Source organism: Penicillium coprophilum (assembly GCF_028826855.1).
Source record: "Penicillium coprophilum strain IBT 35676 chromosome Unknown utg000001l_segment0_segment0, whole genome shotgun sequence".
Taxonomy (NCBI): domain Eukaryota; kingdom Fungi; phylum Ascomycota; class Eurotiomycetes; order Eurotiales; family Aspergillaceae; genus Penicillium; species Penicillium coprophilum.
The window spans coordinates 2,184,574-2,212,233 of NW_026622720.1; the positions used below are offsets into that span (position 1 = coordinate 2,184,574).

A 27,660-nucleotide genomic window follows, 5' to 3' on the forward strand; every position below is an offset into this window, starting at 1 on the left:
ATATTAGAACTAGGGAGAAGCGCATCTCAGGAGAAGTCAAGAAAAAACATGTATAAGGTGAGTATGTAGTTACAACCCAGGATAACCACGTACAGATGGCATCATATACCAAAAAAAAAATCTCTTTGAGAGGGAACTACGTAACACCCCTGATTTCTGCAAAAGGGGGTACCGAATGAGGTACATTCAGCCACTGCAAGCCTTCCGCTTTCATCTGCAACAAACGCCAGGTACCTCGGAAGTACCTGAAGTGGGACGCTTGCGGTGTATGGAAATATGGTAATTATCGTATGCATCGGTATGGGCTGTATGATACAGTCAGCCACGTGAGATATCACATGATCTGAATGGAGGTCACATGATGTCCACTCTTATACCGAGGCATGACATCCGAGGGCAACTCCGGGGAAATTGCTATCTCCAGGTATGAAAGCTGGGGAATTGAACCGATGACTGGTCTAGGGATGCACTAAATGAGCAAATACCCCATCCACAGCCACATTCAAGCTTAATATCCCTATATCAACACTCTATAACCCACCATGGCGGACGACGACTCCCATCTCTCTCTACCAACTGCGAACTCAGCCCTCGGCTCATCTACCTCACACTTTTACCCCTTTGCAACTTCACCAGATATCATCCGGTCGCACGAAAAGGATGCGTTTCTCACAGGCAGCCTGATTCAACAATCTCAAGGCATCATCCGTGCTCTCCGCGGCGCCCGATACGCCCATACACACTCCGACGCCATCAAGCACCTCACAGAACTCCTCTATTTCACCCTAACAACCGCCATCGGTAACCGCACCCTAGGCGAAGAATATTGCGATCTTGTACAATTAGAAGATGACACACTTCAATTACCGTCAATTGGCCGTCGCGTGGGGTACATCCTAAGCAGCATCCTAGTACCATGGACACTGCAACGCCTACTACCCACACTGCGACAGAAGATCCGCAACAAGCTTGAGCGTAACATCGCACGTCAGCAGTTACGAGCGGCACAGCAGGCTGGCCTGCTCAATAAACCCCAATTCTCAACCACCCCGATCAAACGGCCGATCTTTACGAAACTGCGCATCCAGCAATACCTCCTTGAACACCTGGACTCCATCACATCCTTGTCGCCCATTTATGCGTTGAGCATCGCGACGTTCTATTTCACGGGCTCGTACTACCATCTCTCCAAGCGACTTTGGCGTTTGCGCTACGTTTTTACAAAGAAGATCGACGACAATGAACAGCGTATCGGATATGAGGTTCTAGGTGTGTTACTTGTTCTCCAGATCGCTGTACAGGGGTTCCTGCATGCCCGCAAACTGGGCGCAAGTATGAATGAAGACGAGAACCAGTCTGCGGATGTTGGCCAGTCTTCTTCGCAGGGCGGAGCTGTCTTGGCTTCGATCCAGAACCCGTCTGCTATTCCACTTCTTCCTGCCTCTGTTCCTCTGTATGATCTTGAGGAGGACCCTGGCGCCGTCGCGTGGATTCCCGAGGGTCAACAGCGGAAGTGCACCTTGTGTCTGGAGATGTTCAAGGATCCTAGTGTTACTACTTGTGGGCATGTCTTTTGCTGGATTTGTGTTCGGGACTGGGTTCGTGAAAAGCCTGAGTGTCCGCTATGTCGACAGGAGGTCTTACTGTCTAAAGTGCTTCCGCTAAGAGGCTAGCTCTGTGATTAGTTGATGTAATAAGTCCTATGCTAGTGCTTTTATGATCTTTGTGGTTATCGCCGAGGAGATTGGCATAGCCGATACATGTTTATACACTTATCTTGGATAAATATATACCCCCTTTTTTCTATCTCATTCAAGTATCATTCTCATAGAGTTCCACGCCACGATTCGATTGAACTCACAGTAATGTGGAATATGCATATCTTAGTACATGTAGATTGTAAATATACATCACATCAATATGCAGGCCGTTTAAGCACAACGCCGGGGAAAAAAGACGAAAGAAAGCAAAAGACCTCTCAGGATTGAAACTGTACAAATATATACTCTAATATTTGCAAATCAAAACGAGTGGGGTATCTAGGAGACATCCAAATGCAAGTCCAAAGTACATGCATGCATACATATCTACATGGTCAGATCAATGGGTCCTCCTCGCTGTTGACTGCTTGTCCAAGTGGAAGAACAATGGGCTGGTTGAGTTCAGCGTATGCAGGACGAGGCGGCACTGGGTTCATGGCTTGTCTTTTCGCCTCCATGGTATGAAACAGCCGAACGCAGGCATAGGGGTCGGTAGCAGCATCTAGAGAAAAGACACGATTAGTACTGAAAAGAGAGATTGTGCAGGTCTCCAAGTACTCACATTGAACCTGACGATAATTCAAAGCCCGAGTCCAATCACTGCAGCGGACATCATCACTTTTCTCGAGAGGCAGACCGAAATGCTCGTTGATTTGCTCACTGAGATTGACGCCCCTCTTGTTCACCAGTTTGGGATTGTCTTTGCCGTACTTGATCAATTTGTACAAATGGCTGAGCTCAAAGGTGGCTCTGGCGTCGACGCCGAGGTATTTGCGCAGCCGAGTGCAGTCTGCTTTGATTGAAACACCCACTTTGATGACGTCGGGAGATTCGATGAGGCGTTTTAATGACGGGGAGACCAAGTCCTCCAAAGAACGTGCAGGTCTGAAGAGCGCAACTTGGAAGATGGCGATACGCTCCTCGTTTGCGATTTGGATCACGGAAACATTGCTTTGAATGCTGTCCCAACCCGATGCTTGAGCCTTCCATTCCATGTCAAATCCAATGACCTTACTCCCAAGGAAATGTTGCACAGCTTCTTCGGTGCTTTGAAGGGTCCGGCAATAATGCACGATGAGTTTTCGGCCATCGGGGCTTTGCTGTGAACTATGGCTCCAAAACTGGGGGGTTGTAAGATTGTTGACACTGGAACCAATATCTGATGATGGGACTAGGTCAACTGCGGAATCATTTTCTTCAATAGACCCTGGCCCATCTCTGGCCATGGTATCTGGGACCGGGGTCATAGCAGTTTCAAACGGCCGTTTAGATAGGGGATCATCGCTGACATCGCCGTCTTGTCGAAATTTTGTTCGGTAGGACACTGCATCCGTACTATACTTTCTCCCGTTGTTTGGTTCTGGTTGAACGAATGGTTTTCTCCATAGCATAAGGGCAGGTCGGGGTTTGTTGTGTCTCCGTGTGCCTGGGTATTCATTACTGGTTTGTCTCATCGGTGGTTGGAGGCTATCAAGATGTGGCTCCTTATTGGGGCCCATGTCTTTGCTCTTCGAAAGCATGTGTGCTGGCCTGGGAGGAGCCTGGTTTCCTTCTTGATATGTATGGCTAGCAAGCGCATTGCCCAGGGACGAGTCGAATTCAGGCACGTCGTGGCTCCTAGATTGCTTCTTCCAGAGTCTGGGCGAGGATTTGGAGATGACCCGACTGTCTTCCTGATTGGTCTGAACGCTAGGCACATCCACTGGGGGTGATTTAGATACAGGCTTCCCCTTTGTTGAGTGGTCATCAGCTTCTGTTGTTGAGCCATTGAGTTTGTCTTCAAGGCGCCTCTCGTGTTCAACACCTTGGTTGGCAGCTAAATCGGCTGAATGCTGTTGTTCAGCTCTCTTCCTTAGCCTCCCTATTCTCCGCCCAGAGGCACGACTCGAGCGTTTCACAACCTGATCGGGCCCCTGATTATCCTTACTGGTAGGTGGGGACTTTGGATGGCCCGGCACTTGCTCATTAATATACCTCGAGAGACGGCTCTGAGAGAAATTCATAAAAGCAGCCTTATCCTTGGGAGATTTGAATTCCTCTAGTCCCTTCCTACGCCTGGGGTTGGCCACCGAAGAACCCAGTTCTAAGAACTGGGGGCTGGCGGAAGCATCCCGCACAATCGGGCGGCCAAACTGGTTGTGGATGGATTCCCACTCATTTTCCGACATCTGGGTGGCGATCGAGGTAGTATGGGCTTCAGTAGCCAGCTGGCCAATGCGATCGGTCCATTGCTTGAAGCGGCGGTTATCCTGGCTGATTGGATCAAGGACTTCAAACCTTCCAGCAAGATAGGCAGGTTCTCCCATTGAGTGGAGCACGGTTTCCGATCGAAGACGCAGCCAGTTTATATGCTTGTAACTAGCAACCAATTTTCGAAGACTACCGCGATGTTCCTGAAATCTCATGCACCAATCGGCCAAATTTGAAAGAGTGTGCCGCAGAGTCGTATCAGGAACCCAGGCCCACAATGCTCCATGATCACCTCTGAGGCTGTGGTGAAGGTACCAACCCTCGTTGTGAAGCGACCATGTGCTAAGATCGATCATGTAAAGTGGAGCTATTACATCCAACTGTCGCCAATAGATATGTAGCTCAGAGCTGCGTGCCGGTTTTGGCTTCCAAAGACGCTTGTATTGGAGATAGATCTTGTTGGATAGGAGGAGCCGACTGTTCTCTAAGTACTGACTCGCCGGTGAGGCCTCTGGCGCACTTAGCGCATGTGCAAGCAAGATACTCTTGTCAGTTACTGTAGAAGGACGTGCCGAAGCTGCTGCTGCCATGAAATCAGACAGATTCCATAGTTCACTTTGTCGAAGTGGATGGAAAGCCATTTGCCTTCTAAGCCAGGCTGAACGGTGATAATGAGCAAATGAACGAATTTCGCTATGACTACGCTCAATAAATTCTTTGTACTGGCCAAACACCCGTCTATCGGCTGGATCAATGTTCACGTTGCCTTGAAGCTCTAGGCAAAGGTCTCTGATGGCGAAGGGCCTTGCTTTGGTGGCTTTCAGTCTCAACTCGGCGTAGTTTTTATCAATCAGTTTGCTTTGATGAATCACTCCATCAATTCGACTTCTCGCAGTTTCCCTGGGTCTTAGGTAATCGTTGTTGAGAAGGTCTCTCAATTGACGGATTGATTGCTCAGAAGTCTTGATCTGAGGTTCCAGGAGCGTTATGTGAATCGCACGGAGAGAAGTCCTCCAATCGCCGATGTTCTGGGCGGATAACTGCAGCTCTCTTGCTAATTCTGGAGTTCCAGCAAAAACAGTGCAGCAGAATTCATGATCAATTATCCGAGCGGTATTCTCTGCTTTTGTGACAGCAGCCTGGATTCGGCCCAGTATGGAAGACGAAAGATGTCTCACTTCAGCGATGTACTCTTTCGTAATTTTCTCTGCTTGTAGAACTGAATCTGTGGCGTCTGACACTATAGCTATACTTCGCGCCGTGATGAAGTTTGAGCGATTTTCCCATTCAGCCACATGTCTTTCAGTGGCCTCGATGCAATCTTGACTGGCCTTAGTGGATTCAACAACGAGGTCATCAAGGTGTTTATACTTCAATTGGATGAAATTCTCAACAAGCCTCTGGTATGAAGGTAGCGAATTGAACTGCTTCTCAATGCGCAGGCGTTCAGATACGCGAGCTTTTCCCTCTGCTCTCGATCGAATCAAGCTTGTCAAGTCTCGATGATGGGCAGGGCGCACAAACCCCGACCGGCCTGGAGTTCGTTGCGCGGGTTTTGGCTCTAGGACTTCTTCGTCGTCATCATCCCATATGCCTTCTTTGCGTGTAGTGTTGGAAAACGTCCGCTTTGGTTGAAAGCTCGCGAGTGGAGTGTACGAGGGGTTCGTATTCGGCAAAGACACATTTTGAAACCTCGAGACAGATGGTATGCAAGTGTTGTGGCCACTGTAGTTTAGTTAAAAAAATACAGCCATTGAAGCTGTACACAATAGTGTGCTTACCGCCGCCGCTCAAAAAGTCCCCTTTGTAGTGAACCATAGGACATGGATCTATCGAGGAGACCGCTATGTTTTGCAATCGAAGATCGGGTCCTCCGACTTGCTAAAAGATTTGGCCGTATTGGCATAATGTGTGACAATCATAGTGGACCAGCCTGAAGGCCCACGAAGGAATCGAATATGATCGATTTGATGGACAACAAATGGTAACTCAGTATATGTGCAATCAACGAAACTGGAGGCAGGAGACCAATTAAGGATCAGGATAACACTCCATCCATGTTGCGGAGCTCCAAGCGCCTCTGGAAGTTGCCGCTAATCCTTGTTTGGCTAGTCTCTCGGGCCGGATCATCATACGTGCCGAGCGACGAGCGATCACGTCCTTTTCTATATCGAACTTGCCCACGCGAAACGCTTGATCACCTTTGTTTTCTAATCAAGACGCTACTCAAGCAAAAGTTTACCAGCATCCATAATTTCTATCTTCCAACATCATGGCTTCTCAGCTGCTTCCCCTCGGTGTGTGCCAAATGACCTAAGAAAACCATGACCCCGCTAACTCAGTTGATAGAGCTCATTGATAAGTGTGTTGGCTCCCGGATTTGGGTTGTCATGAAGGGTGATAAAGGTCAGCTAGGATTCAATGGTTGACAATGAAACTGAGTCGAGGTACTAATGCTTATGAAGAGTTCTCCGGGACCTTGCTCGGATTTGATGACTACGTCAGTGAGTATCCCTGTATGAGAAGTGTGACGATCTCACCAGGCACTAATTCCAACTTAGACATGGTTATGGAAGACGTGACAGAGTTGTATGTATTTTGATCTCTGATTTCCCAATTTGGACTACCCTTGTCCCTCTCTGTGGCCGTATTTGTTTGCTTGCACTGGCTCCGATCCCCTGGACAGTGCTCATTGATCTCCATCTGGATTCGCAGATTGTTTATCGACATGATCGACAAGTTACTGCTATGATAGCTCCCTAGACTAACCTGCTCTCAGCGACTATACCGGTGCCCAGATCAAGCTTCCTAAGCTTTTGTTGAATGGAAACAACATCTGCATGGTAAGTGATATTCATTATGAGATCATCTGGGTGCTTTATTAACACTGGAACCAGTTGATTCCCGGTGGTGAAGGCCCCGTGGCAAGCTCATGAGCTTGAGATATTCAGCTCTTGCCGTGACGAAATAAAAATTTGTGTATTAATGATACCAAACGCAACGAGATAGAACAAAATCGTTGAATGAACATCCATGCCAAGCGTGCTTCTGGCATTCCCGCCTATTATCCCGAGTCTCGTCGCGCGTAGCTCAGCATTGGAGTAAGACAAGGATGAAGCTGTTGCCAAGAACACCCAAGAGAATGCGCTTGATAGCTAGCTACAATCCAGGGGCGATTTCTACAGCACAGTCCGCCTACAGGGATTAGCTGCAGCCTCCATTGATATACGAGATAAGGCACGCAGGGACTAGGTACCCACCTAGCCCCCCAAAGGCCTCGGACTATCAGACCAAGATAAGCTCCCAGCGAGTCATTTCTACCTGAAATCAGCTTATCAACGGCTAATCCCGGTCGCCGCCCGCTATTTACAGTTTGAAACCGGATATTAATAAGATCTGGAACCATCCCATCGACACGAGCAGAGGCCCCTGCATGCTGATCGGACTATTCTTCGTGAATATCATGATTTACGAAGTAAAGAAACCGACTCCAAATTGCCTTGACTACCCCACATTCGTGTCAAATTGCTAGCCAGTCCATTGCGATAAAGTGGAGATGAATTATGGTGGATCGTAACGAATAGCTCATTGGCTTGTGATCATCCGGGGTACAGAGTACTCCGTACGGAGTACATTAGTCGATATATCACCTCCTAATTTGTACTGTAGATCTGGAGACCGCCCCGATACTAATATGCTGTTGAACCCTCGAGAGCCATGCCGAGTTTACAATAACGTAGATGCTGCAGGAGGCTGCCAAGTGCCAATTTCAAACAAGATCAGGTGCCCAGGAAAGTGGTACTCAAGGAAAGGGGTCGCAGTGAATACGGGCTTTCAAGTTTCGGGATTTCCATCACTTCCCCCAAAGCACGTTTCTTTGTGCCACCTTTTCCCCAGATTTTCCCAAAGTTGCTATGTGGAAACTGTTACCTAACAGAATGTCACCCCCACATTTTATATGCACCTAATATCGACTCCGGAGTTTATACTCGTTTGGATTGATTTTGTTCAAGACTTTGAAGACAAATCATAAAATAAAATCAATGAAGAGCTCCGACTCGGCTTCCGAAAATTGTTCAAATCGGGGACAAAAAAAAGGAGAAATGGCGCACGGAGTAGATTGAACAACCTGGGGTAATGCCGAGCTTATGGCGAACATCTGAATCCGCATTGCGTGGTCTGGGCTGGTCATTTCCGGGGCCTTTTGGTCGGCTTGAGTAACCTCAAAGTGAATGGAGGAGTCCTCCGGACTTTGTGGGGTATTGCCCGACTCTGCTGATCTTTTGAAACCCAACAAATAACCTCAAAAAGGGTCCGATGTGTCTGATGTGTCAACGAAAGAGCTAATATGTTACAGATCTCAAGGATTGTTACTAGTAGGCAGCCAAATTGTACTCCGTTTCACGTACGGAAGTACCTTTCGGGCGCAGCCGACCTACAAGTAATCCCAATCCTTGGCTCCAGTCCAGTCACCGGAACACAAATGCCAACCCACCCCGATGTTACCGTGGCTATCAGTTGCGGGAGCGTGGCCAGTAGAATCAGCTACTGCGCGCCATCAGCTGGGGAAGGCTTGAGTGGCTGATAGTCAAGCATAATTTCTATTCAGCTCAAGGCCGAGAACCCTGGTGCGCCTTTTTATTTGGCCCCTATTCTTGTTGACCGTGCCCAATTGTTATGGAAGGAATACCCTATCTGAGAAACTGGTGATGGACTTGACCCGCAACCGGGCACATGCAAGATAAGACCGGTGGAGCCCGTTTCCTCATCTCGATTTAGCGAAAGAGAGCTTTCTCTCGCCTCAAGGGATCACGCGGTTACGAACACCTTGAGATGTTAATGTTAAGCCATATGTTAGCCACCACATTTTAGTCACCAAATGTGATTAATCCTTTCAAGGTTCGACAGGGATGCCCAAATCCAGCTAGTGGTTCCATGGAAGTCTATTCGCCGACCTCAGGATGCGAGGGCATAATCTTGGACCTACCAGAGTTTCCTGCTTCTTGTTTTCTGCATGCATAGGCATAGCGCAAAGATACGAGGATCTTGCTTAACGCGCCGACGACAAGACCAATCATCATAGTCTTTAATGAGCACCACATGATAGTGACTTCCTAGCACACCCTCTCGGATGACTGGTATGCTTCTCCCGTGCTTCCATGCATATCACTGGCAGACCGCCACGAGCCCCTCAGGTAGACATCCTCGCCCCAAAAACGCCAAACGAGGAATTTGTGGCGCCATTCCTTCTCCAACCACTAGAGCTCATGTCAGGCGATAGGGGCAAACCCGAGGTGGTTTCGACCGTTCGCAATCTTGTCTGCCTTTCCATAAGCCCAAGACCTTACCATAAGGCCAAGACTTTTCCGTAAGGCCAAGAGAATGTACCGAGGTGAGCCAGGAAATTCAATTGTGAAAGGCCGCCAACCAGCCTCAGTGGGGCTAGCTACTGTCTCTAGCCATATGGCATTGCACGCATAGCCATAGCCCATAGCGCATGCCACAGGAACGGGGTCCGTCGGGAAGCCTCCCCATAGGTAAGGGATGAAAAATGAACCGGATTCCTTTTCTGTCCAATGGTCAATATTATATTGTTGCGGATATTTGCATCCTTCAAAGGTTATTTTCTTCCAAACTTAGAAAATCTCTCCCGATATAGTGTTCTGGAAAGATGCGAGAGGAAGTCCTGGGAGAGGGCCGTGAGAAATGTCCTTATCTCCCGAGTCTGATTGGGTAAGGATCGACTATCGGGTACCTAGGTAGAGTTGCGGAGAGACCGACAGATGGGGTTTAGTGGATCTGGGGAGTTGCCGTCTTTGGGCTCCAGAAGCTTGGCTTTTTCCTCGAGTACCTCGAGTGCCCCCCCTTGGCAAGGAATATCATGATACACATAAAGTCTTTTTCATTCTAGTAGACTATGACTTTACAAAAATACGAGATAACTACGGCATATATCCCCATAGACCAGGCAAAATCATCCCATTCTGACAGGCTCAATCACGCGAGAGATAAGTGGCGTTGAGCAGGGGGGGGTTCCACTTACACCCTGGACTCGCGATAATTAGCTCTTATTTTACCTTTTTAGTCCGCAATAAGATAGTCGGGTGAAACATGGAGGGTTCCCACGTTCCCGCTTATCTCCCGGTAACAAGCTCTTCGAGGACGCTTGCAGCTCTCCGCCATGCATACTCCGTATGTGTAACTCATCTCAAACATCATTCTTACGGTGTACTATGTAGATTGGAATTGAATAATAATCATAACAATTACAATAATAAGTAAGATCATTTGCCTCGGATGTACATTAGAGGCCTTACTCAGATGCCAAGGTTATCAGAAGATTGGAGTCTCAAACGTTATTAGTGCAAAAAAAATACTTGGTCTAAGCGCATCAAAGCAGATAGATTTGCGTCCTTTTTGATTTAATTTAATTTGATTATATTGAACGTAAAATGATTTATATCGCTTTTATCTGAAAGTGGACTGGTCGTATTTATACCCTCGTCTTCCCCCCTCCCCAACGATCAATCTTCCTCTTGTTTCATCTTGGATCAGACCTCCCATTCTGTCGATTTTTTGGGTCGAACAGATAGATATTTCTGTCCATCCTTCAGGATAATCCTAACATTTTGAAAGAGAAAACTCATTCATACACACCATGGAGGAGAAGAAGTTCGAAACGACGACAGTCCAGAGTGCCTCGGATACTCCCCCGGCCTATGGCGACTCGTCTGTCACGCGTGGAAGTTTTGGCCAACGGGTGCTGGACAGCTTCAAGAGAGATCCCAACCAGAATGTCACCGGCCGTGCTGGAGCTGATGGTTCTGGCTTCGATATCGAGACTGCCGCCCATAACACTGCCAACTCCCCGCTGCAGCGTAACTTGAAGGGTCGCCATTTGCAGATGATTGCTATCGGTGGTTCTATTGGTATGTTGTTGATGCTTCTCTCATCTCATTCGACCTCGCTAATTCCATTTACTATATAGGTACTGGTCTCTTCGTTGGTTCTGGATCCGTTTTGGCCGTCGGTGGTCCAGCCTCAGTGCTGATTGCCTACATCTTGATTGGAGCCATGCTTTACTGCACTGTCCACGCCTTGGGTGAAATGGCAGTCCTCTTCCCCGTTGCCGGTTCTTTCGCCACTTACTCGACTCGTTTCGTGGATCCTGCTTGGGGTTTCGCCATGGGCTGGAATTACGCTCTTCAGTGGCTCATTGTCCTACCCTTGGAGATTGTTGCTGCTTCTATAACAGTCGATTACTGGAACCCAGGTGTTTCAAATGCCGCCTGGGTAGCCATCTTCTGGGTTGTGATTGTCTCCATCAACATGTTCGGTGTGCGAGGATACGGTGAAGCTGAATTTGTCTTCTCCATCATCAAGGTCGTTGCCGTTATTGGGTTCATGTAAGTTATGTGGCTGTCTGAAACTGGAGCACCTCACTGACTTGATCATTAGCCTCCTTGGAATCATCCTCAACTGCGGTGGTGGCCCCGAAGGTGGATACATTGGCGCCAAGTTCTGGTACAACCCAGGTGCATTCAATAACGGGTTCAAGGGTCTGTGCAGTGTGTTTGTCAACGCCGCCTTTGCCTTTGCTGGAACCGAACTCGTTGGCCTTGCCGCCGCCGAAACCGCCAATCCCCGCAAGTCTCTTCCCACTGCCGTTAAGCAGGTCTTCTGGCGTATTTCTCTCTTCTACGTGGTTTCCCTTACCGTTGTCGGTATGCTGGTGCCATTCACCAACGACAGGCTTCTCAGTGGTTCCTCCTCCGCCGATATCAAGGCTTCTCCTTTCGTCATTGCCATCGAGAACGCCGGAATCAAAGTTCTGCCTTCGATCATGAACGTCGTCATCTTGATTGCGGTCCTGTCTGTCGGTAACTCGTCCGTCTACGGATCCTCGCGTACTCTTGCCGCCCTTGCCGAGGCGGGCCAGGCCCCCAAGATCCTTGCGTACATTGACCGCAAGGGTCGTCCCCTACCCGCCATTATTGTTGCATCTACATTGGGCCTGCTTTCTTTCCTCGCCGCCTCGGACGTGCAAGCTGAGGCTTTCAGCTGGATGATGGCCATCTCAGGTCTCTCATCTATTTTCACCTGGGGTTCCGTGTGTGGTGCCCATATCCTCTTCCGTCGTGCGTGGAAGCACCAGGGCCACAGCCTGGATGAGCTGGCCTTCCGTTCTCAGCCCGGCCTCATTGGCTCTTGGATTGGTTTCATTTTCAACTGTCTCGTGCTGATTGCCCAGTTCTGGGTTGGTTTCGCCCCCATTGGTTACGCAGAGAAGACCCCTCGCGAGATTGCCAAAAACTTCTTCAGTGTCTACCTGGCTGCCCCCGTTGTTCTGATTTGCTACGTCGGTTATAAGATCATGTACAGGACCAAGTTTGTTCGCACCGCCGAGGTGGATTTGGTCACCGGTCGTCGTGACCTTGACATCCAGCATCTGATTGAGCAGGAAATTGCCGAGCAAAAAGACTGGCCCGCGTGGAAGAAGGTTTACAGGTTCTTCTGTTAAGCGGATGTTTTGAGCTTTTTTTTTTTTAAACATCTACCCCTATGTACTTCATCTTTCATGCTTGAAAGCTTGTTTAAAGATAATCACGATACCATAATCCCGTCTATGAATATCATACGAAACGTTCATACCTTTACACTACCTACATTCCATGTTTACGATGATCATCTCAAGCCTGTAGTCTTGGCTGTGGGGGACCCTGGAAGTCATCAACGGCTTTAGAGGGTAAGGTGCCACAGTATATTTGTATTGTCTGTTCTGTATGTTCTGTAATACGGAGTACATTTCGATTAAACAGTATACACGTCGCTCTTGGAAACACCATAAGATCAATACAAATTGTAAAGAAAAGACAACCAGCCTCCCCTCCCCTTTTTTCTTCAACTGAAAAAAACCGAAGTTAAACATTTTCCAATTACCGGTGTAATTTTCAGCCCCAAAAATAGCCCAAGTGGATTCAAAGACGGGGAGAACAGCCACGCTGTAAGCCAAAAGGGCCCTTTGCTGAGCGGTAAACCTTGGATTGGTCTCAGATATACACAAATCCCCGTAATATTACGAGCCACATGACGCCCCATCTGGAAATCCAACTTCTCCATCTTCATCTTCATCTTCATCTTAGTCATTTCTGTCTTTTGTTTTGTTTTGTTTTTTGTTGCTTGCCGAGTTGCATCGCAATTCGCTTGGACTTTCATTCATTTGAGCTTCGAATCCCTCCGCGATTCCGGCGCTTAACACCTTTGCGCACTCTCTTCTCTTGCATTCCAAAGTGATCTTCTCTGCCTTCGTCATTGGTGTCTTGGTCTATGCGCCGTTTCATCTAACGTCAAGACTGGATCTCAAAATTTCAACCAAGCCAGCCGGTCTGCCCTCGTTGTTCTTGGTCATATCGCAAACGCAAAAGCTCAGTGGTCGCTAGACGTTCAATTTGCTCCGATTGACTCTTCAGTCTCGCGCATTCTCCACCCTTCTACGATTCCTGTTTTCCTCCGACCATACGACCTCGCCGACGTCAGCTGTCGGATCGCGTTCCTTTTCACGCTGATCATAACGTGTCTCCGCTTGACAGCCTGAATCAGCCTTTTAGCCGCCACAATGCCCGGATTTTCAGACTCTTTTTGGACCCCCGACTATGCGTCGGGCTTGGGGGTGCTGTACGGGAAGTTGCAACAGGGAGTTGTGGAGAACAAGCAGGTCTTGGGCATTGCGTCCATGCGTGCAGATGCAGAAGAGCAGTATGGACTCCGCATGGGAGATATCGCCCCGAGCGTGGATAGAATGACAGCGATGGGATTCGGCAAGGATGATGGTGCCAGTGTTAGGAAGGTTTGTTTCAAACACATGAAATCAACCGGAGTGAAGGAAAACTGACCTTGTGCGAACCTTGCTATAGGCATACGAAGGAATCCGCACCGAGATGGTCGAGGCCTCTAAGAACCACCAGAAGATCGCCAACAATATCCGTGAATTGGTTGTATCGCCCTTCCGCCGTTGGAGCGAGCAGCACGACCTGCGTGTTCAGTATTCGCATGACCTACTCCAGTCCCGCATCAAGGAACACACCAAGCAGGCGGAATTGGTAAAGAAGTTGCGCAGTACTTACTTCAACAAGTGTCGAGTCGTTGAGGACCTGGAAGAAGAAAACAAACTCGCTTTCCAAGACCCTGAGTCGAGCCCCAAGATTAAAGCCACCCCGAAAATCGTTCTTCCCGTTGAGGAAGAGCCCGAAGAAGACCCCATCGAGTTGGGTGAGCGAATTTTCCCGCCCGACCATATCAAAAAGCTCCTCACCCATATGCTTGAAAACATCAAGCTTGGCGAGGCAAAGGTTCCCATTATTGGTACCTATCAGAATGTCTCCACCGGCGCGGATATTGCGCAATATATTCAAACCTACATGGAGGCCGACAATCTCGCTCAAGTCGAGATCATTGGACAGGATATGGTAGATAACGGTCTTCTTCGCTTGGTCGGAAATATGGGCAATGTCTTCGCCAACAGCTCCAAGATGAATTATCAGTGGCGTCCCAAGGTCTTCCAACTCACTGGTATCCCAGAAAAAAAGAAACCTCTCATGCGTGTCACCTCAGTGGCATCAAGCGAGGATGGTAATGGCAGCGACTCGCCTATTGCATCTGTTTCTGAGATTTTGGCTGGCTGGAATCCCCTCAACAACCCTTACCCTAACGAGACACCCTCAGAGAAGCTCCGGAGAGAGGCTTCGGAAGCCGATGAACGGTACAAGGTTGCTGTTCGCAAGCTTGACCAGATACGCTGCCGGCTGGAGGAAGAAGTCATTGGCCAGCTCAAATATATGGAGCAGTGCGAGCTGGACCGCCTCAGAGCCATCAAAGCCGTGGTTCTTGACTTCTCGGGCGCGATCAGCAATGTCATTCCCAACCTCCAGAGCACCGTGGACCATATGATGCTATATCAAGAAACAATTCAGCCCCTCGGTGACTTGAGATATCTGTTGGAAAACTACCGCACTGGTGGATTCGTACCTAAGATCCAAGCATACGAAAACTACTATGGTTCCGTTGAAGGTACAGCGATGGTCACCACCCGCAGATAAAACACTACTAATTTCAATTTTCACCAGAACAAAACTTCGGTGTTGATCTTGAGGCTAGAGCCCGTGCTGACCGCAAACGTGTTCCCATCCTGGTGACCACCATCCTGACCTACCTGGATAATCGTAAGACATCTATGGAATATGTTTGAATTAAGGAATCAACGCTCACAAATCATACAGGCTACCCTGAACTAGAAGGCGATGAAACACGGCGAATGATCTGGCTGACTGAAGTCGATTTAAGCACAACGCATAAGCTTCGTCATGCTCTGAACAACAGCAAAGCTGATTATGCCGCGGTGTTGCCCCAGTTCGAAATCCCAGTTATCGCAAGCGTTCTCAGATTGTACCTTCTTGAATTGCCAGGTTCGTCGCTCTCTTAATGGCTTGACACAGGCTTATGCTTATCCCCTGATAGACTCGTTGGTATCCTCACAAGTTTACGAAATCGTGAAAACCATTTATTCCACCACTGCTCATGAGACCACGGAAGAAGGACGGATCAAGGTCCTGCAAAGCACCCTTGGACAACTCCGCCTTGTGAATATCGCTACGCTTGATGCCATTATGACTCACTTCACACGCCTGATTGATTTGACCTCGGCCGACGAAGAGTACATCACTTTGTTGGCACAGGCCTTTTCCCCTTGCATTCTCCGCCCTCGCATAGAGAGCAGTCTGACGATGAACGAGCGCCACAGCTACCGCCTGATCCGCGATCTGTTTGCTCACAAAGACTCCATCTTTGGTGAATTGAAGCGCCAATCGAGTGCGCTCGGACTTACCAGCTCCAGCTCCAACCGCCCACGCGCCATCAGCACAGACGAGAGTAACCGTCGCGCGGCGATGGAAGCCCGCCAGCGAGCCATTGTCAACCGCAGCCGAGCAACCAGTCCCGCCAATCGCCAACGGCATCGACGTGACCGCTCGAGCGGTGCTTCGGAGATAGGTCGGTTCCCGATCAATGTCAGCAGCCCTCCAGATCGCAGATCCACTCGCGGTACTAGTCTAGATGTACCGCCCAACAAGGCCCCCCGCCCGAGACTGAGGATGTTTCCATTCCTACTGTGAACACCCAAGTTGCCGAACCTGTTACCAACGGCACGTATACCGAGTCTCCTGCCTCGGCAGCTGCCAGCACCAGCGCCCACTCGAGCTCTCCCAGCCCCCCTCCTGTTCTTCCCGAAACAGCCTCCGATGACTCTCCTACTCCTACTCCTACTCCAGCTGCAGCATCCGCTGAATTTGAGAAGCGCAGCTCCATGTCTCGCTCTTCTGCACGATACAGCCGCAAGCCAGGCCTTGGTAGCGTCTCTAGCTTCCCCACTGGCTCGGCTGTCGGGGCTAGTGGCACAGACAGCAACCGAAGCAGCATCGCTGAAAGTGAACCCAACAGAGTCACTCTAGAGGACAAGCCTATGGATGACTAGCTTTGAGGATTCGCGGATGCAGAGGAGACTTTGTATAGATCGAACTGGGAGCAGTGTATCAGTGTGTTGAGGAGAAATATGTATTATTGCATCGCGTCCCAGTCATATACGCTACGCTCCTCATTGGAAAGTTCACCTTGACTTTCTCTTGTCTTTTTTCATGCCCCTTTTGAACTTGAACTTTTACTGCATGCCTGCTTAGGCATGCATGCATACATACCCTGTCCCTTCTGCTATGTTACTGCAGAAGGGGTTGTTCACATCCCTTTTATCTTGCCTCTGTTCCTGTGCTATTCCTCTTATGTTCCTTGATGCATTCCCTTTGTTGCCCTCGTGGTGTTATCCACCTGGTGTATGTATACTCCTGATTCTTTTTCGTGCATATGAATTTCTTTCTGTCCAACATATAGCATTACTCTTCGGTGTAGTTCTGTAGAATTTACATTGAATTCAGCAACAAAGCTGTATTGCTTTTCCAAATGGCCATTCTATAAGGAAATTATTGTCTCCACCAAATCTCTCTAGACTCGGGCCAAGAACCACCGAGTTTCACCTCCCATCATCTCCCCCAGCTTCTCCACGTTCTCCTTGAAAATCTCACTCTCTATCGACGCTCCAAACCCCAAGCCACAATCATACCAACCCCGCATCTTCATATTACAATCTCAAACAACACACTACACCACACCATAACACAAACCATGACACCAATAATCGTGGACTCTCACATCCACCTATTCCCAGAAACACACCTAAAAACCCTCGCCTGGCACAGCGCCACCAACCCCCTCGGCACCCAACACAGCATAAACGAATACCGTCACGCAACGCAATCCAACCCCGCCCTCCGAGGCTTCATCTTCCTCGAAACAGACCGCCTCTCTTCAGTAAGCCCCTCGGCACCAAATCATGGCTGGCAACACGCTTTGGACGAAGTCTCCCTCTTAACGCGCATAGCCCTCGGTACACCCATTCCAGGCGAGGGCCATGTTCCAGACGACAAAGACCTCTGTCTGGGGATTGTGCCGTGGGCGCCTGTTCCCGGCGGACCGGATGTGCTGAGCGCGTATATGCAGCAGGTGCGGGATCGCACTGGGGAGGCTTGGGGGAAGGTGAGGGGGGTGAGGTACTTAGTGCAGGATAAGGCTGCAGGGACAATGCTTGAGAATGGGTTTGTTGAGGGTTTGAAGTGGTTGGGGAGGGAGGGGCTGGTTTTTGATCTTGGGGTTGATGCTAGGTCTGGGGGGTTGGGACAGTTGAGGGAAGCGGTTGAGATGATGGGGTTGGTTTATGAGGGCTTAGAGGGTGGTGAGGGTGTGACGATTGTTATTAGTATGTTTCGTTTTCTTTTGGGTTGGTGGGGTTAGGGATTGGGTTCTTCTCGCTGACTTGTTATAGACCATTTGTGCAAGCCGAATCTTCGTTTGGAGGCGGATGATCTTCCCTCTCAGTCTGACTTCATTGAGTGGAAGGACCTTGTGACTAAGATGGCGTCGGTCAGTCCTAAGACTTATATGAAGCTATCTGGGGGCTTTTCGGAGCTTCTACCGCTCGAGACGGAGCCGGAGCCGGATTTTGGGGCTATTGTTGAACGCGTGCAGCCATGGACTGATGTTATACTTGATGCGTTCGGCGCGAATCGTGTTATGTTTGGATCAGACTGGCCGGTTTGCAATATTGGCGGTGGTGGAAATGATGTCGCTTGGGGTAGATGGAGACGTGTGGTGGAGGGGGTTTTGGAACGGAGGGGACTGTCTGAGGAAGAAAGGAAGGGCGTATGGGGTTCTGTTGCTTTGCATGCTTATGGTATAGAGATCTAGAGATTGTATTTACTATGAGGCATAGAAGTAATAATTCACTTGCCTTGGAAATACGTATATTCATAAATAAAATAGCCTGGGCCACCAAAAGAATTTATTGCAGGTTAACGAACAACCCACCATCAACCAGTAGCTGCGCACCAGTCACGTAACCACTCAATTCCTCACAAGCTAAGAAAACAGCTGGCCCAGCCAAATCCCGCGGTTGACCCAGTCTGCCCAGCGGAATTCGACCCTCCATATAACTCCGCTTAACAGGGTCCTTCATATCCTCCTCATTAAGCTGCGTCCGGATAGTTCCTGGCAGTAGCGCATTACACCGAATACCATACTTGCCGAGTGCACACGCACATGACTGCATGAGACTCAATACACCGGCCTTGGTGGGCGTGTAATGTGACTGTTGGGCGCCGCCGACCAGAGCGGAGATGGAGCTTACGCCAATGATGGAGCCACCCGATGGCGACTGAGTTAATGCCATTTGACGGGCTGCAGCTTGAGTGGCGTAGAATGCACCTGAGAGATTTGTCGAGATTGTGTGGTCTAAGAGGGAGGGTTCGATTCTGGTGGGTTGTTAGATAGGAGAAGAGGGGTGGACTTGTAGATGGGAGGGGGAGTATAGCCTACTCTAAGAACTCGGCAAACTGGCATACGCCTGCGTTGCTCACAAACACATCCAGTCGACCAAATGCCTCGACAGTCTTTGCGACGAAGTTCTTCCCCGTTTCTGGCTGTGAAATGTCGCCAGATACCGTGAGGAACCGGGTGTTCGCAGCTTCGGTTTCAATCTCGTTCACGTCTTTACGCAGTGCTTCGAGCAGCGCGTCTTCCTTTGCGCCGCCGAGGTGGCTTATGGAGACTTTAGCTCCATGGCGGATGTAATCGAGTGCGATCGCCTGTATTATTGTCAGTGTATTTATCTTTTCCCTTTTTGGATTCGGGAGTTGAAAGAATCCTACCCTTCCAATACCTGTGAGGCCACCAGTGATGGCGGCAACTTTGCCAACTAGTAATTGTGGGAAAGACATTGAAGATGTAAATGGATGGTCCTTTGAAAATCCCACAAATCTCATCTGGGGCAAGGTGGGATGGATTCTCGATGAGCTCGGTGTTTCGCGGTGATGTTACCCCGAGGGTGTGGGGAAATCCCCACCTAGCCAGGAGCAACTCCGGAGTCACAAGTAGACCCCGGGCACAGGGCCTAACCAGTAGCGGGCTATGCGCTTAGCCTTCGAAACCCAACCCAGCCCACAGCCCATTCGTGGGGGCTCACAAAGCCCCCCATCATAGCCCATCTAGGGGATTCAACTAGAAATTTGCAATCGCTGTATTCTGACCCATCTGCTTATTATGAAGACCTCAATTTTGAAATATATGATTATAATTACTATATACCTATACCTATGTGCTCTGATTTCCAAAAAAAAAAAAAAAATCTAACTAGTGGATGTCGAATACAGGTCGATATATACTCAGTTCAATATCGGATATATATTCTAGGTCTGTACGAGAGTTTTACCTCTTTCTTAGAGAATATCTTCGTATTCAATTTCCAAACAGTGTGTTTTCTTGCGTCTTTCAATATGATTGAAATGCTATACATTAATCATTATAACAAGATATTACCCCTAAATAAAGGCGAGACATGGCGTCCAAATATACTAATTGAACAAGTCACATTTTTCGGAATATTTGCATTGTTTGGTGTTTTTTTGGCGCAAATCTGGCGTACAGAGTACCTCTAAATCGTGTCACTGTTTGTTACACAATATTATGTCTCTCGAAGCTATTCTTGATTTCTGCCCACTGGCCAATGCCTAGCTATGTCCGCTAGATGACCATGATCACCACATGCATGTAGCCTTTGTACTTTCGTGCTAAGCCCACTTCTCATCTATTTCTTCACATTCAAGCTTATGCATTGTTTCCTTCAACGGGTACATCATTACTCGCCGGCTCCTTCCCTTTGCCGCCTATTTGGAGAATCAGTAACTTGTGTTGGTAAGGGTGTCTGATCGTGCCTCACTGCTCTGGTATAACACCGTAGCTAAAAGAACAGCAATGACTGACGCCTATCAAGTGTTAGCAATACCGCCCCTATCAACCCTGCGGCAGAAAGTAGGCCATCTTACCAGTGAAAGATCCATCCCTTCTGCCACCACCACTTCCCACGAGGGCCGTTTTCCAGGTAGGTAGACCGCAGCCACATCGGTCAATTTGACCACCATCACCAATTTCCCACGGTGAGTAACATATGTCTTGGTCTTCCAGACATTCTGTCCGCGAACCTCCAGTACTGTCTCTTCTCCATTTGCAGCAGCATTTCGGAGATGCACGTCAAATTTGTCTTTGAGCGCGCTCCATTTCGGTACTATTGTAGCAATAGGCTCCGAGGAGGTTCCTTTATTGCTGCTCTCTCCGGGAAGATGAAGGTACCATGTTACTCCCACCTTTTTCCGAGATATCTCGAAAAGGGGTAGACCTGAGGCGTCGCGGAAATGTCGTCGCTGAGACAACGACGCAACGTCGCCGTCAACACTGAAGAGCTTATTTAGAAGAGGTTCCTCGGCAGTTGTGGTACTTGAGATCGTGAAGTTGCCGCTAGACCAGCTTGCGCTGTGTTGCTTCACCTGGATTGTTGTGGTTGATGAAGCAACATGCTCTGGGCGGATAGCGATAGGTTGTTTGGTGGGCGTAAGTGATTCCATTTCATTGCCGTATAGATAAAATCAAAAGTAGGGCGCTCAGAAGTTCAAAAGAGGGGAAGAAAAGAAGGTGGGTTGATGAGATAATAAATACAAGGTTTAGTGTAAGTTTAGTGGCGCCGGAACCTTCAAAGGGATCTGCTCTAATTTAACGACCTAGGAACTACTCCGTACTAGTTACATAGGTTTATGACGCAGGTGGTTCAAGGTACAAGGCAGACTTCATCTGTTTAGCAATTTGGGGGCCTCCTCCCTTTTAGGTAAAGATATGTCTTTTGGCCCCTCGCATCTTAGTGTGGCCCCCGGGTATCTAGCACCTGAGGCACTTAGCTTCCTAAACAATCATGCACGGGTAGATCAGTCTATGTCTATATTTCGATCCCCAATCTTTCTCTAAATTCTATATGATTTGACATGTACATATGCTCAGGATGATGTGCAGGCTGTGGCTTGTTGGCTTCTTGGAGGTGTACATACATGGACCAAGCCAAGGTTGGCCCCTTTGTCTTGGAAACCCCACCACTTCAAATTGTCTATGTATGACCACACGGATATTCAGTAGACCCAACAATACTGGACGCCAAGCTTGCCGATCAAATCATCTCCAAAGACCACCTTGTAGAACCAAACTGGCCCACCCAAGTTTGGGAACATACCCCCACACCAAGCCGACAACTTCTTCGCGGAGGGCAAATGGTCGTCCGGGCAAATACATGAAGCTGTCGTCAATGGCGTTATTATCGCCTTTCGTCAATATCATCTGTCTAAATTTAGATGTTAATATCAGTTTGAGTTTGAGGACAAGTTAACAAACGTACTTGAGATGCCCATTCGTTTCTACCTCATAGTTGACTGTGATTACCCGATGGACCATTGGTAGGGGCTTCCCTGGAACCCATATAACCGGTATATCGCCGGTATGAATGACTTGGTCGCGGTTCCAAAGAAAGATGAGATCACCACGTTGAAAGGCAGGCTCCATTGACTCCGATGTTACAACCAAGATGGGGTATCTGGAGCCGGTGACGATGCATAGGCCTCCCCAGCCTAGAAGAACTAAGGCGACGACCCAGACAATAGCAAATGTCTGGTGGAAAAGTAGGCGCAAAGCGTTCTTCATTTTTAATTCCCAATAGGATAGAGTGGGAGAAGGAGGTGAGTGATTTTCAGGTACATGTAGGTAGATTCAGTAACGGGATGGGTTTGTTCTCGACCCCCACTCAGTGTGATGATTCATGCATCCTTAGAAAAAGCAGTGCATGAATATATCCAGTACTAAAATAGGTCTTTAGATTCGACGATCGCCAGGAACCTGACAATACTCCCTCGCCACATCCCGCCAAGACGGTTTATTTAGCCCCCAAGGTCTCAATTGACTCTATATGTGTATTCTGTAAACGGCCTTATAATGTCCAAGTTGTTCTAAGGTCAACGCCTATCTACTATCGAGGATGAAGGTTAAGAACATTCCTATGTGAGGTTATTGTGCCCCAGTTCAATAGTCAATAGAAAGTCGAGCCCATCCTCTGAATAAAAGGAAGGCGCAGAGATATATATATCTTACGAGCCCTACATAAATGTCGGTTAAAAATCTCCATATTTTCAACTTTTTCAAAGCAGGTTTTGCCTATCACATCGGTATTCGTATATAATTTTAGGTTCTAGGTGAAAAATACCAACACTCGAGGATCGTGATTGCCAGTCAGGTAATTCGTTCATACCAACTGTGTAATCCCACATAGCAACTAATTAGGCCGCTAGTTAACTAGTTAACTAGTTAGTTAGTTAACTAGTTAGTTATTCCTAATGGATTACATAAGAGCATTTAACCACTAACTTAGTTAGGTAGGCTAAAAGATCATAGGGACAATCGGAACCTCCGATTGTCACTGCAGCGGTGTATATACTAGGCCCTAAGAACCCTTAAGGACCACAACTGGTACAACAGTCCACCCTATAAAGATTCATCCCTCTACATCGCCATGAACACCACTCCAGAACAAATCCTCGATATCGAGGACGCTCTGGTTTCCGACGAGAATCCAGCCCATGATGACGACACCCTCGATTATGAGCGTTGTGCCAGACTACATAATTACCTGGTCGCATATGGCTGGATGGCCCGCCATGGAAGAAACACACCCGACCTCGATGCGCTAGGCAGAGAAAGGTGGTTCTTTAGGCAACCAGCTGAAGATATAGACGCTATACGTGAGCGTCTGGACTCGCCCCTGAACTCTTTCCTGGATTTAATCTATGATCCTGAGCCGTCATTCTTCTACTGGGTTAACGGTCTTGAGATGAGACTCTGCGATGAATCATTCCCTTTTGAAGACAACGAGCTGGAGGATGAAGGGAAAGAGCGATTCGTGGTGATTTATGACACTGTTCCAGAACTGGGCTCGCATTGTCTCGGCGTTCTTTATGATCAGCAGCTCAATCGGGCCTCGTTCCCGATGACCTTAGAGAATTCGGAAAGTGTGGAGCCTGTCGACGAACACGAGGAGATGTGGTTCCCCCTGGAGACTATTCTCACACACTGGATCTATATGATTCGCCTGGGCAGGGTTGTTCCTGGGCTGCCTGAGTGCAATTCGACGTCAAGGTCGCAAATTGGTCTATGGTCGTGGCTTCCCTATTGCAATGCCCAGATTAATAGCACCATAGCTGCTATGGAGCACTACTCAGATACAGTCGAATCTCGGATGCCTCCTGAATCACTTTTACCTATCTCTGCACCCCTCTTTACCGACCAGGACCTTGATGTAGCTTCCGTGCCGAAGGACTGCTTTATTCGTAAATTCTTAATCAGAGTCAAGACCCCGCGTTTCAAGTTTATCGCGCCTGGCCTACAGGTCCCACATGATAAAGAGGAGTTTGCGAGGTTGCAGAGATTTACCACACTACCCTACGAAGAGGACTGTGTTCCAGCAGTCCTACTATTTCCAACTCCAGACCGGACGGTGAATCTCAACTTGGAAATGAAATATTTATTCTCCCAAGCAAGTGGGAATGTAACCATGAACGAGGGTGATCCTGTCCCTACGGGACTCTACAGTGAACCTCTGCTTCGAAATTATCATGATACGGAGGAGGCAGGCTTCCGCCTCCTTCTTCCATTTGCCCTACGACCTGATTTTAGAGACAAAGAAGGGGCTAGGATGAGTGATGGGAGATTAGTGGAATCGGGCTCATTCACGGAACTCTTTCAACATGGCTGGTTTCATCCGTTTGGAGGCGAACGTCGGTCGCAGAGGCTGGAGAGGCTTTTTGAACGATGGACAGAGCTGATTGAAAATGGTGTATGGACAGTGGGTGAAAATGGTGTCGAGGGAGGGATTGATAAATTCCGAGATGCGGATAATGGCAACGGGGCCTGGAGAGATTATTGGATCGCACCGGATTGGTGAGATTTGTGAGATTTATTCTATCGACGATATCATTCAGGATATGCTTTTCTTGCTGTTCCGCTGTGCTGGGGGATGAGGCTTGATCTATAGGCCGAAGGACCGGAGAGGGGAGGTCAATAAAGGGATAAAGATGATTTTGTAAATGGCAATTATATAATACACTGATTACGCTACCCCCAGGTGCAGGAGTTGGGGATGGGTAGCGTAACCAAATCACAAGTACCTATGCTCAGTATTACCTTGACCCATCCTCAAGGTGCCCGCGGATGCCCAAAATTACTGAACCTGGATTAATTAGATCTCCGGTATGCCGGTATGCTCTCTTGCTGCGCCCCTGACCCACATGGATCAACTAGTGCTTATCAAAAACCTTTGGTCTTTGGGGGCTAATATATTTGGAATATGCCTATCGCCTCTAATTTGTTACGCTTTAGCAATGAAACAGGGCGAAATTCAAGATATGATCGAAGGCCCAGGTACAATACGTCATGCGGCTTCGAGAACTACGGCCCTAGCCGTCGGCAGGATTGGGCGTGGAAAACAGTTGTTGCCTTTCCATTTCTCTGATTGGGCTACTCGCAGATTTGTGGGGAAAGCGTGGCGGTAGGATGTAGGCGCCACGAGAAAGTATATGCATATGTTTACCACCTACATGTACTGGTTAAACCGAACTATAGTTTCTGAATATATCCTGTAGCCAGCGAACAGTGACATACTTTTCACACAGAGAGAGTGGACTCTTCTCTCAATGAATGGACTCGTGATAAGTCTTGGTGTTTGGCCCCCTGTCGTCTATTTGCAACTATGGAGCATAAGGCCAAGAAATGGTTAATATATCATGATTACAGCATCTACTATGCGGTACGGGAGATCCACTTGCGAAGATTGCGCCTCTCTGCTATTCTACGGATAAACTCTTGGTATTCTCTAGTCCATACATAGTGATCTCACTTCAGAACGAAAACGACATGACTGAAACAGGCCGCATAAACCCCACTTCTCCGTTCGACTAGAGATCCACAGTAAGTCCACTCTAGTAGCCCTTGCCCTCGAGAGCTCCCTGAAGCTTGTTGATATCGTCTTCAGAAAGACCAGAGTAACCCAGGGCAGCGGAACCTGTGAGTTGAAGTCAGTCACAATGCTAGAAAGGAATGGAAAAGTGGTCATAATTACCAAGAGGGGTGGGGGCAGGCTGGTTAGGATCCTGTCCTAAGATAACATTTGAAAGTGTCATGCAAGCGGAGGGGACATTGTCCACGCGGAAGGCTCCCGGGCCAGTGGGAGTAAACTTGACCTCCACTCCATTCAGCTGGCTTTTGCATGTATCAGCAGCAGGCTGAGGGAGACCCTCAAATGGCTATTGTTTTGACAATCTGTTAACTATGATTCTGAAATCATGAACTAAGTCCGGTTGTGACTTACATCAGAGCGCTTCTCAAAGACTGAGCCTTGAATGGAGCGCTTGCCGATCTTTCCCACACCGTAGCCAACAATTGCACCTGCCTCGCCGGCACTTCAAGAGTTGTCAGCCATGATTTCGGCAAGGTATTTTGAGTTGGTTGCTGATGTACTCACAGTGCACCAGCAAGGATGGGACCCAGGACAACGGGGGAGCGGGACAGAACTGAACCATGCTCAAGGAAGCTGCAATGGCGGCGGAGATGGTAAAAAAGTGCATATTGGCGGAAAAGGTTGGTTGTTTATATTGAGAAGATTGGTGTTTTTGAGGATGAAGTAAATTTGATTCTTGAATTGTAGATGTTGAGGTTGGAATGGGAAGACGGAAGATGGAGGTTCTTATATTCAGACAAGCATCGGATTGAGACTAAGTTCTTGACAAGAATACATCATGTAATGATCATTTGAATGAGGTCTAATTGCATCACGGCCCCCATCTTCGAATGTACGAATCCTTTCCCTTTCCCTTGTTATGGCCATTTGAATGAGGTCTAATTGCATCACGGCCCCCTTTGCTTTCATCCTTTTGTCCTTTTTCAACATGACTGTGGAGTCTGGTTTGCAAGAGTCTATAGTAGCCCCCATGTTTAGCCCCCGTCTCTCGCTGATCTTTTGGAGTCTCCCACGCCGGTATACTCGATTTGGTATACATCTCTGCTTCATCCAACTTATTGACATCACCATTGCTTTTCCGTCTCAAGAGCTACTACATGTTTGGTCGATCCCACTCCTTGCTCTAGCCCGCAAGCCCCTCTTCTTGTCGGCCCCATGGTGGCAAGGACTGAAAGTTCATCTATCTTACATAGATTCATTCTTATGGGTATGGGCCGTGTTGTACTCTAGGCACAAATCGGGGTCCACTGCGCACCGCCCCGAGAAAAATCACTCATGGTGAAGAAACTTTCGATAATGAAATTTCAGCGCTTTGCTCTCTAATTGAGCGAGAGGGATAGTGACCCATTGCGAGTCCAATGCTCGGCGGCCCCAAGAGTGTGACGCATTGGAATCCTTCGTCACATCTGGATCAAGTCCACCCAAATATTGGAGAACTTGTACAAGACTGGAAGAGTCAAAGGGTGGAGGGCTTGCCTATAAATATGGGTATTCCCCTCTAGAAGAATCTTCATCCTCATCAACAGCTCAACAATCTCTCAATCTACTACAACAAAGCTTTTCTTCTTCCAAACTCCATTCTATCAACATGCATGCATTCACCACTACCGCTGCCGGCGCTCTTGCCGTCCTCTCTCTCGTTCAATTCTGCCCTGCTCCCCCAGCCGTCATCGCTGCCGTTGCCGGTGGTCTCGGTGGAGGTGCCATCTCCGGAGGCATTGCCGCAGGAACTAAGGACCACAAGCGTGGCTTGCCTGCTGGTGTTTCCCAGGAAGCTCTGGACGTGTGTATCCAGCAGATCAACGACCAGGGAACTGCTGTGAATGTCTACAGCACCGGTGATGATTGTAAGCCAATCCATTCAGATAACGTTGAACATGACTAACATTCCCCCTAGCCGCTCGTGCCGACAACGTTCCTCCCGCCTGCATGAACCTGGCCACCGTTCTTCTCGACAAACCTGCACAGGCTGGTGGCCCCGTTCCCGTTCCCATGGGCAGTGCCAGCCTCGAGTACCACGGTCTTACTGCTCAGGACAAGCAGGATCTTCAGGCTGCTCTGTCTGGTTAATTTCGGGTGGAATGTATCTTTGAGGACTTGAAGAAGGCCGCGCGAGAGTGTTCATAGTTGTTTCCGAGAATCCGTTTTAGATATTACCGACAAAGATTCTAGGGCCTG

At 48.5% G+C, this 27,660-nt stretch overlaps 12 protein-coding genes across 12 annotated transcripts; 7 read left to right on the forward strand and 5 right to left on the reverse strand.

Annotated features, from left to right (window-relative positions):
- Nucleotides 1-542: 542 nt before the first annotated feature.
- pex10 (ubiquitin-protein ligase peroxin 10) lies at nt 543-1,673 on the forward strand (the record flags this gene model as incomplete). The annotated part of the gene is made up of 1 exon (XM_056671969.1): nt 543-1,673. One exon carries the CDS (start codon nt 543-545, stop codon nt 1,671-1,673), a length of 1,131 nt encoding a protein of 376 aa, XP_056537542.1.
- A 422-nt stretch (nt 1,674-2,095) lies between these two features.
- On the reverse strand, nt 2,096-5,856 carry N7500_000824 (3'-5' exonuclease; the record flags this gene model as incomplete). The annotated part of the gene is made up of 3 exons (XM_056671970.1): nt 2,096-2,262; nt 2,323-5,675; nt 5,732-5,856. 3 exons carry the CDS (start codon nt 5,854-5,856, stop codon nt 2,096-2,098), a joined length of 3,645 nt encoding a protein of 1,214 aa, XP_056537543.1.
- Nucleotides 5,857-6,222: 366 nt separating this feature from the next.
- On the forward strand, nt 6,223-6,886 carry N7500_000825 (RNA-binding protein LSM5; the record flags this gene model as incomplete). Its single annotated transcript, XM_056671971.1, has 6 exons — nt 6,223-6,247; nt 6,300-6,356; nt 6,416-6,454; nt 6,512-6,539; nt 6,730-6,793; nt 6,848-6,886. 6 exons carry the CDS (start codon nt 6,223-6,225, stop codon nt 6,884-6,886), a joined length of 252 nt encoding a protein of 83 aa, XP_056537544.1.
- Nucleotides 6,887-10,608: 3,722 nt separating this feature from the next.
- On the forward strand, nt 10,609-12,471 carry N7500_000826 (amino acid permease GAP1; the record flags this gene model as incomplete). Its single annotated transcript, XM_056671972.1, has 3 exons — nt 10,609-10,879; nt 10,939-11,356; nt 11,409-12,471. The coding sequence occupies 3 exons, from the start codon at nt 10,609-10,611 to the stop codon at nt 12,469-12,471; spliced, it is 1,752 nt and encodes a 583-aa protein (XP_056537545.1).
- A 1,095-nt stretch (nt 12,472-13,566) lies between these two features.
- N7500_000827 (GTPase-activating protein RGD2) lies at nt 13,567-16,476 on the forward strand (the record flags this gene model as incomplete). Its single annotated transcript, XM_056671973.1, has 6 exons — nt 13,567-13,797; nt 13,865-15,017; nt 15,074-15,169; nt 15,227-15,412; nt 15,465-16,046; nt 16,076-16,476. The coding sequence occupies 6 exons, from the start codon at nt 13,567-13,569 to the stop codon at nt 16,474-16,476; spliced, it is 2,649 nt and encodes an 882-aa protein (XP_056537546.1).
- A 701-nt stretch (nt 16,477-17,177) lies between these two features.
- N7500_000828 (uncharacterized protein) lies at nt 17,178-18,296 on the forward strand (the record flags this gene model as incomplete). Its single annotated transcript, XM_056671974.1, has 2 exons — nt 17,178-17,808; nt 17,875-18,296. 2 exons carry the CDS (start codon nt 17,178-17,180, stop codon nt 18,294-18,296), a joined length of 1,053 nt encoding a protein of 350 aa, XP_056537547.1.
- Nucleotides 18,297-18,390: 94 nt separating this feature from the next.
- On the reverse strand, nt 18,391-19,324 carry N7500_000829 (SDR family NAD(P)-dependent oxidoreductase; the record flags this gene model as incomplete). The annotated part of the gene is made up of 3 exons (XM_056671975.1): nt 18,391-18,859; nt 18,924-19,192; nt 19,256-19,324. 3 exons carry the CDS (start codon nt 19,322-19,324, stop codon nt 18,391-18,393), a joined length of 807 nt encoding a protein of 268 aa, XP_056537548.1.
- Nucleotides 19,325-20,281: 957 nt separating this feature from the next.
- Nucleotides 20,282-21,004, reverse strand: N7500_000830 (uncharacterized protein; the record flags this gene model as incomplete). Its single annotated transcript, XM_056671976.1, has 2 exons — nt 20,282-20,368; nt 20,429-21,004. 2 exons carry the CDS (start codon nt 21,002-21,004, stop codon nt 20,282-20,284), a joined length of 663 nt encoding a protein of 220 aa, XP_056537549.1.
- Nucleotides 21,005-21,599: 595 nt separating this feature from the next.
- Nucleotides 21,600-22,121, reverse strand: sec11 (signal peptidase complex catalytic subunit SEC11; the record flags this gene model as incomplete). The annotated part of the gene is made up of 2 exons (XM_056671977.1): nt 21,600-21,765; nt 21,820-22,121. The coding sequence occupies 2 exons, from the start codon at nt 22,119-22,121 to the stop codon at nt 21,600-21,602; spliced, it is 468 nt and encodes a 155-aa protein (XP_056537550.1).
- Nucleotides 22,122-22,983: 862 nt separating this feature from the next.
- Nucleotides 22,984-24,411, forward strand: N7500_000832 (uncharacterized protein; the record flags this gene model as incomplete). The annotated part of the gene is made up of 1 exon (XM_056671978.1): nt 22,984-24,411. The coding sequence occupies one exon, from the start codon at nt 22,984-22,986 to the stop codon at nt 24,409-24,411; it is 1,428 nt and encodes a 475-aa protein (XP_056537551.1).
- A 1,033-nt stretch (nt 24,412-25,444) lies between these two features.
- On the reverse strand, nt 25,445-26,089 carry N7500_000833 (uncharacterized protein; the record flags this gene model as incomplete). Its single annotated transcript, XM_056671979.1, has 4 exons — nt 25,445-25,527; nt 25,585-25,768; nt 25,834-25,924; nt 25,983-26,089. The coding sequence occupies 4 exons, from the start codon at nt 26,087-26,089 to the stop codon at nt 25,445-25,447; spliced, it is 465 nt and encodes a 154-aa protein (XP_056537552.1).
- Nucleotides 26,090-27,070: 981 nt separating this feature from the next.
- On the forward strand, nt 27,071-27,552 carry N7500_000834 (uncharacterized protein; the record flags this gene model as incomplete). Its single annotated transcript, XM_056671980.1, has 2 exons — nt 27,071-27,329; nt 27,380-27,552. 2 exons carry the CDS (start codon nt 27,071-27,073, stop codon nt 27,550-27,552), a joined length of 432 nt encoding a protein of 143 aa, XP_056537553.1.
- Between the last annotated feature and the right edge of the window lie 108 nt (nt 27,553-27,660).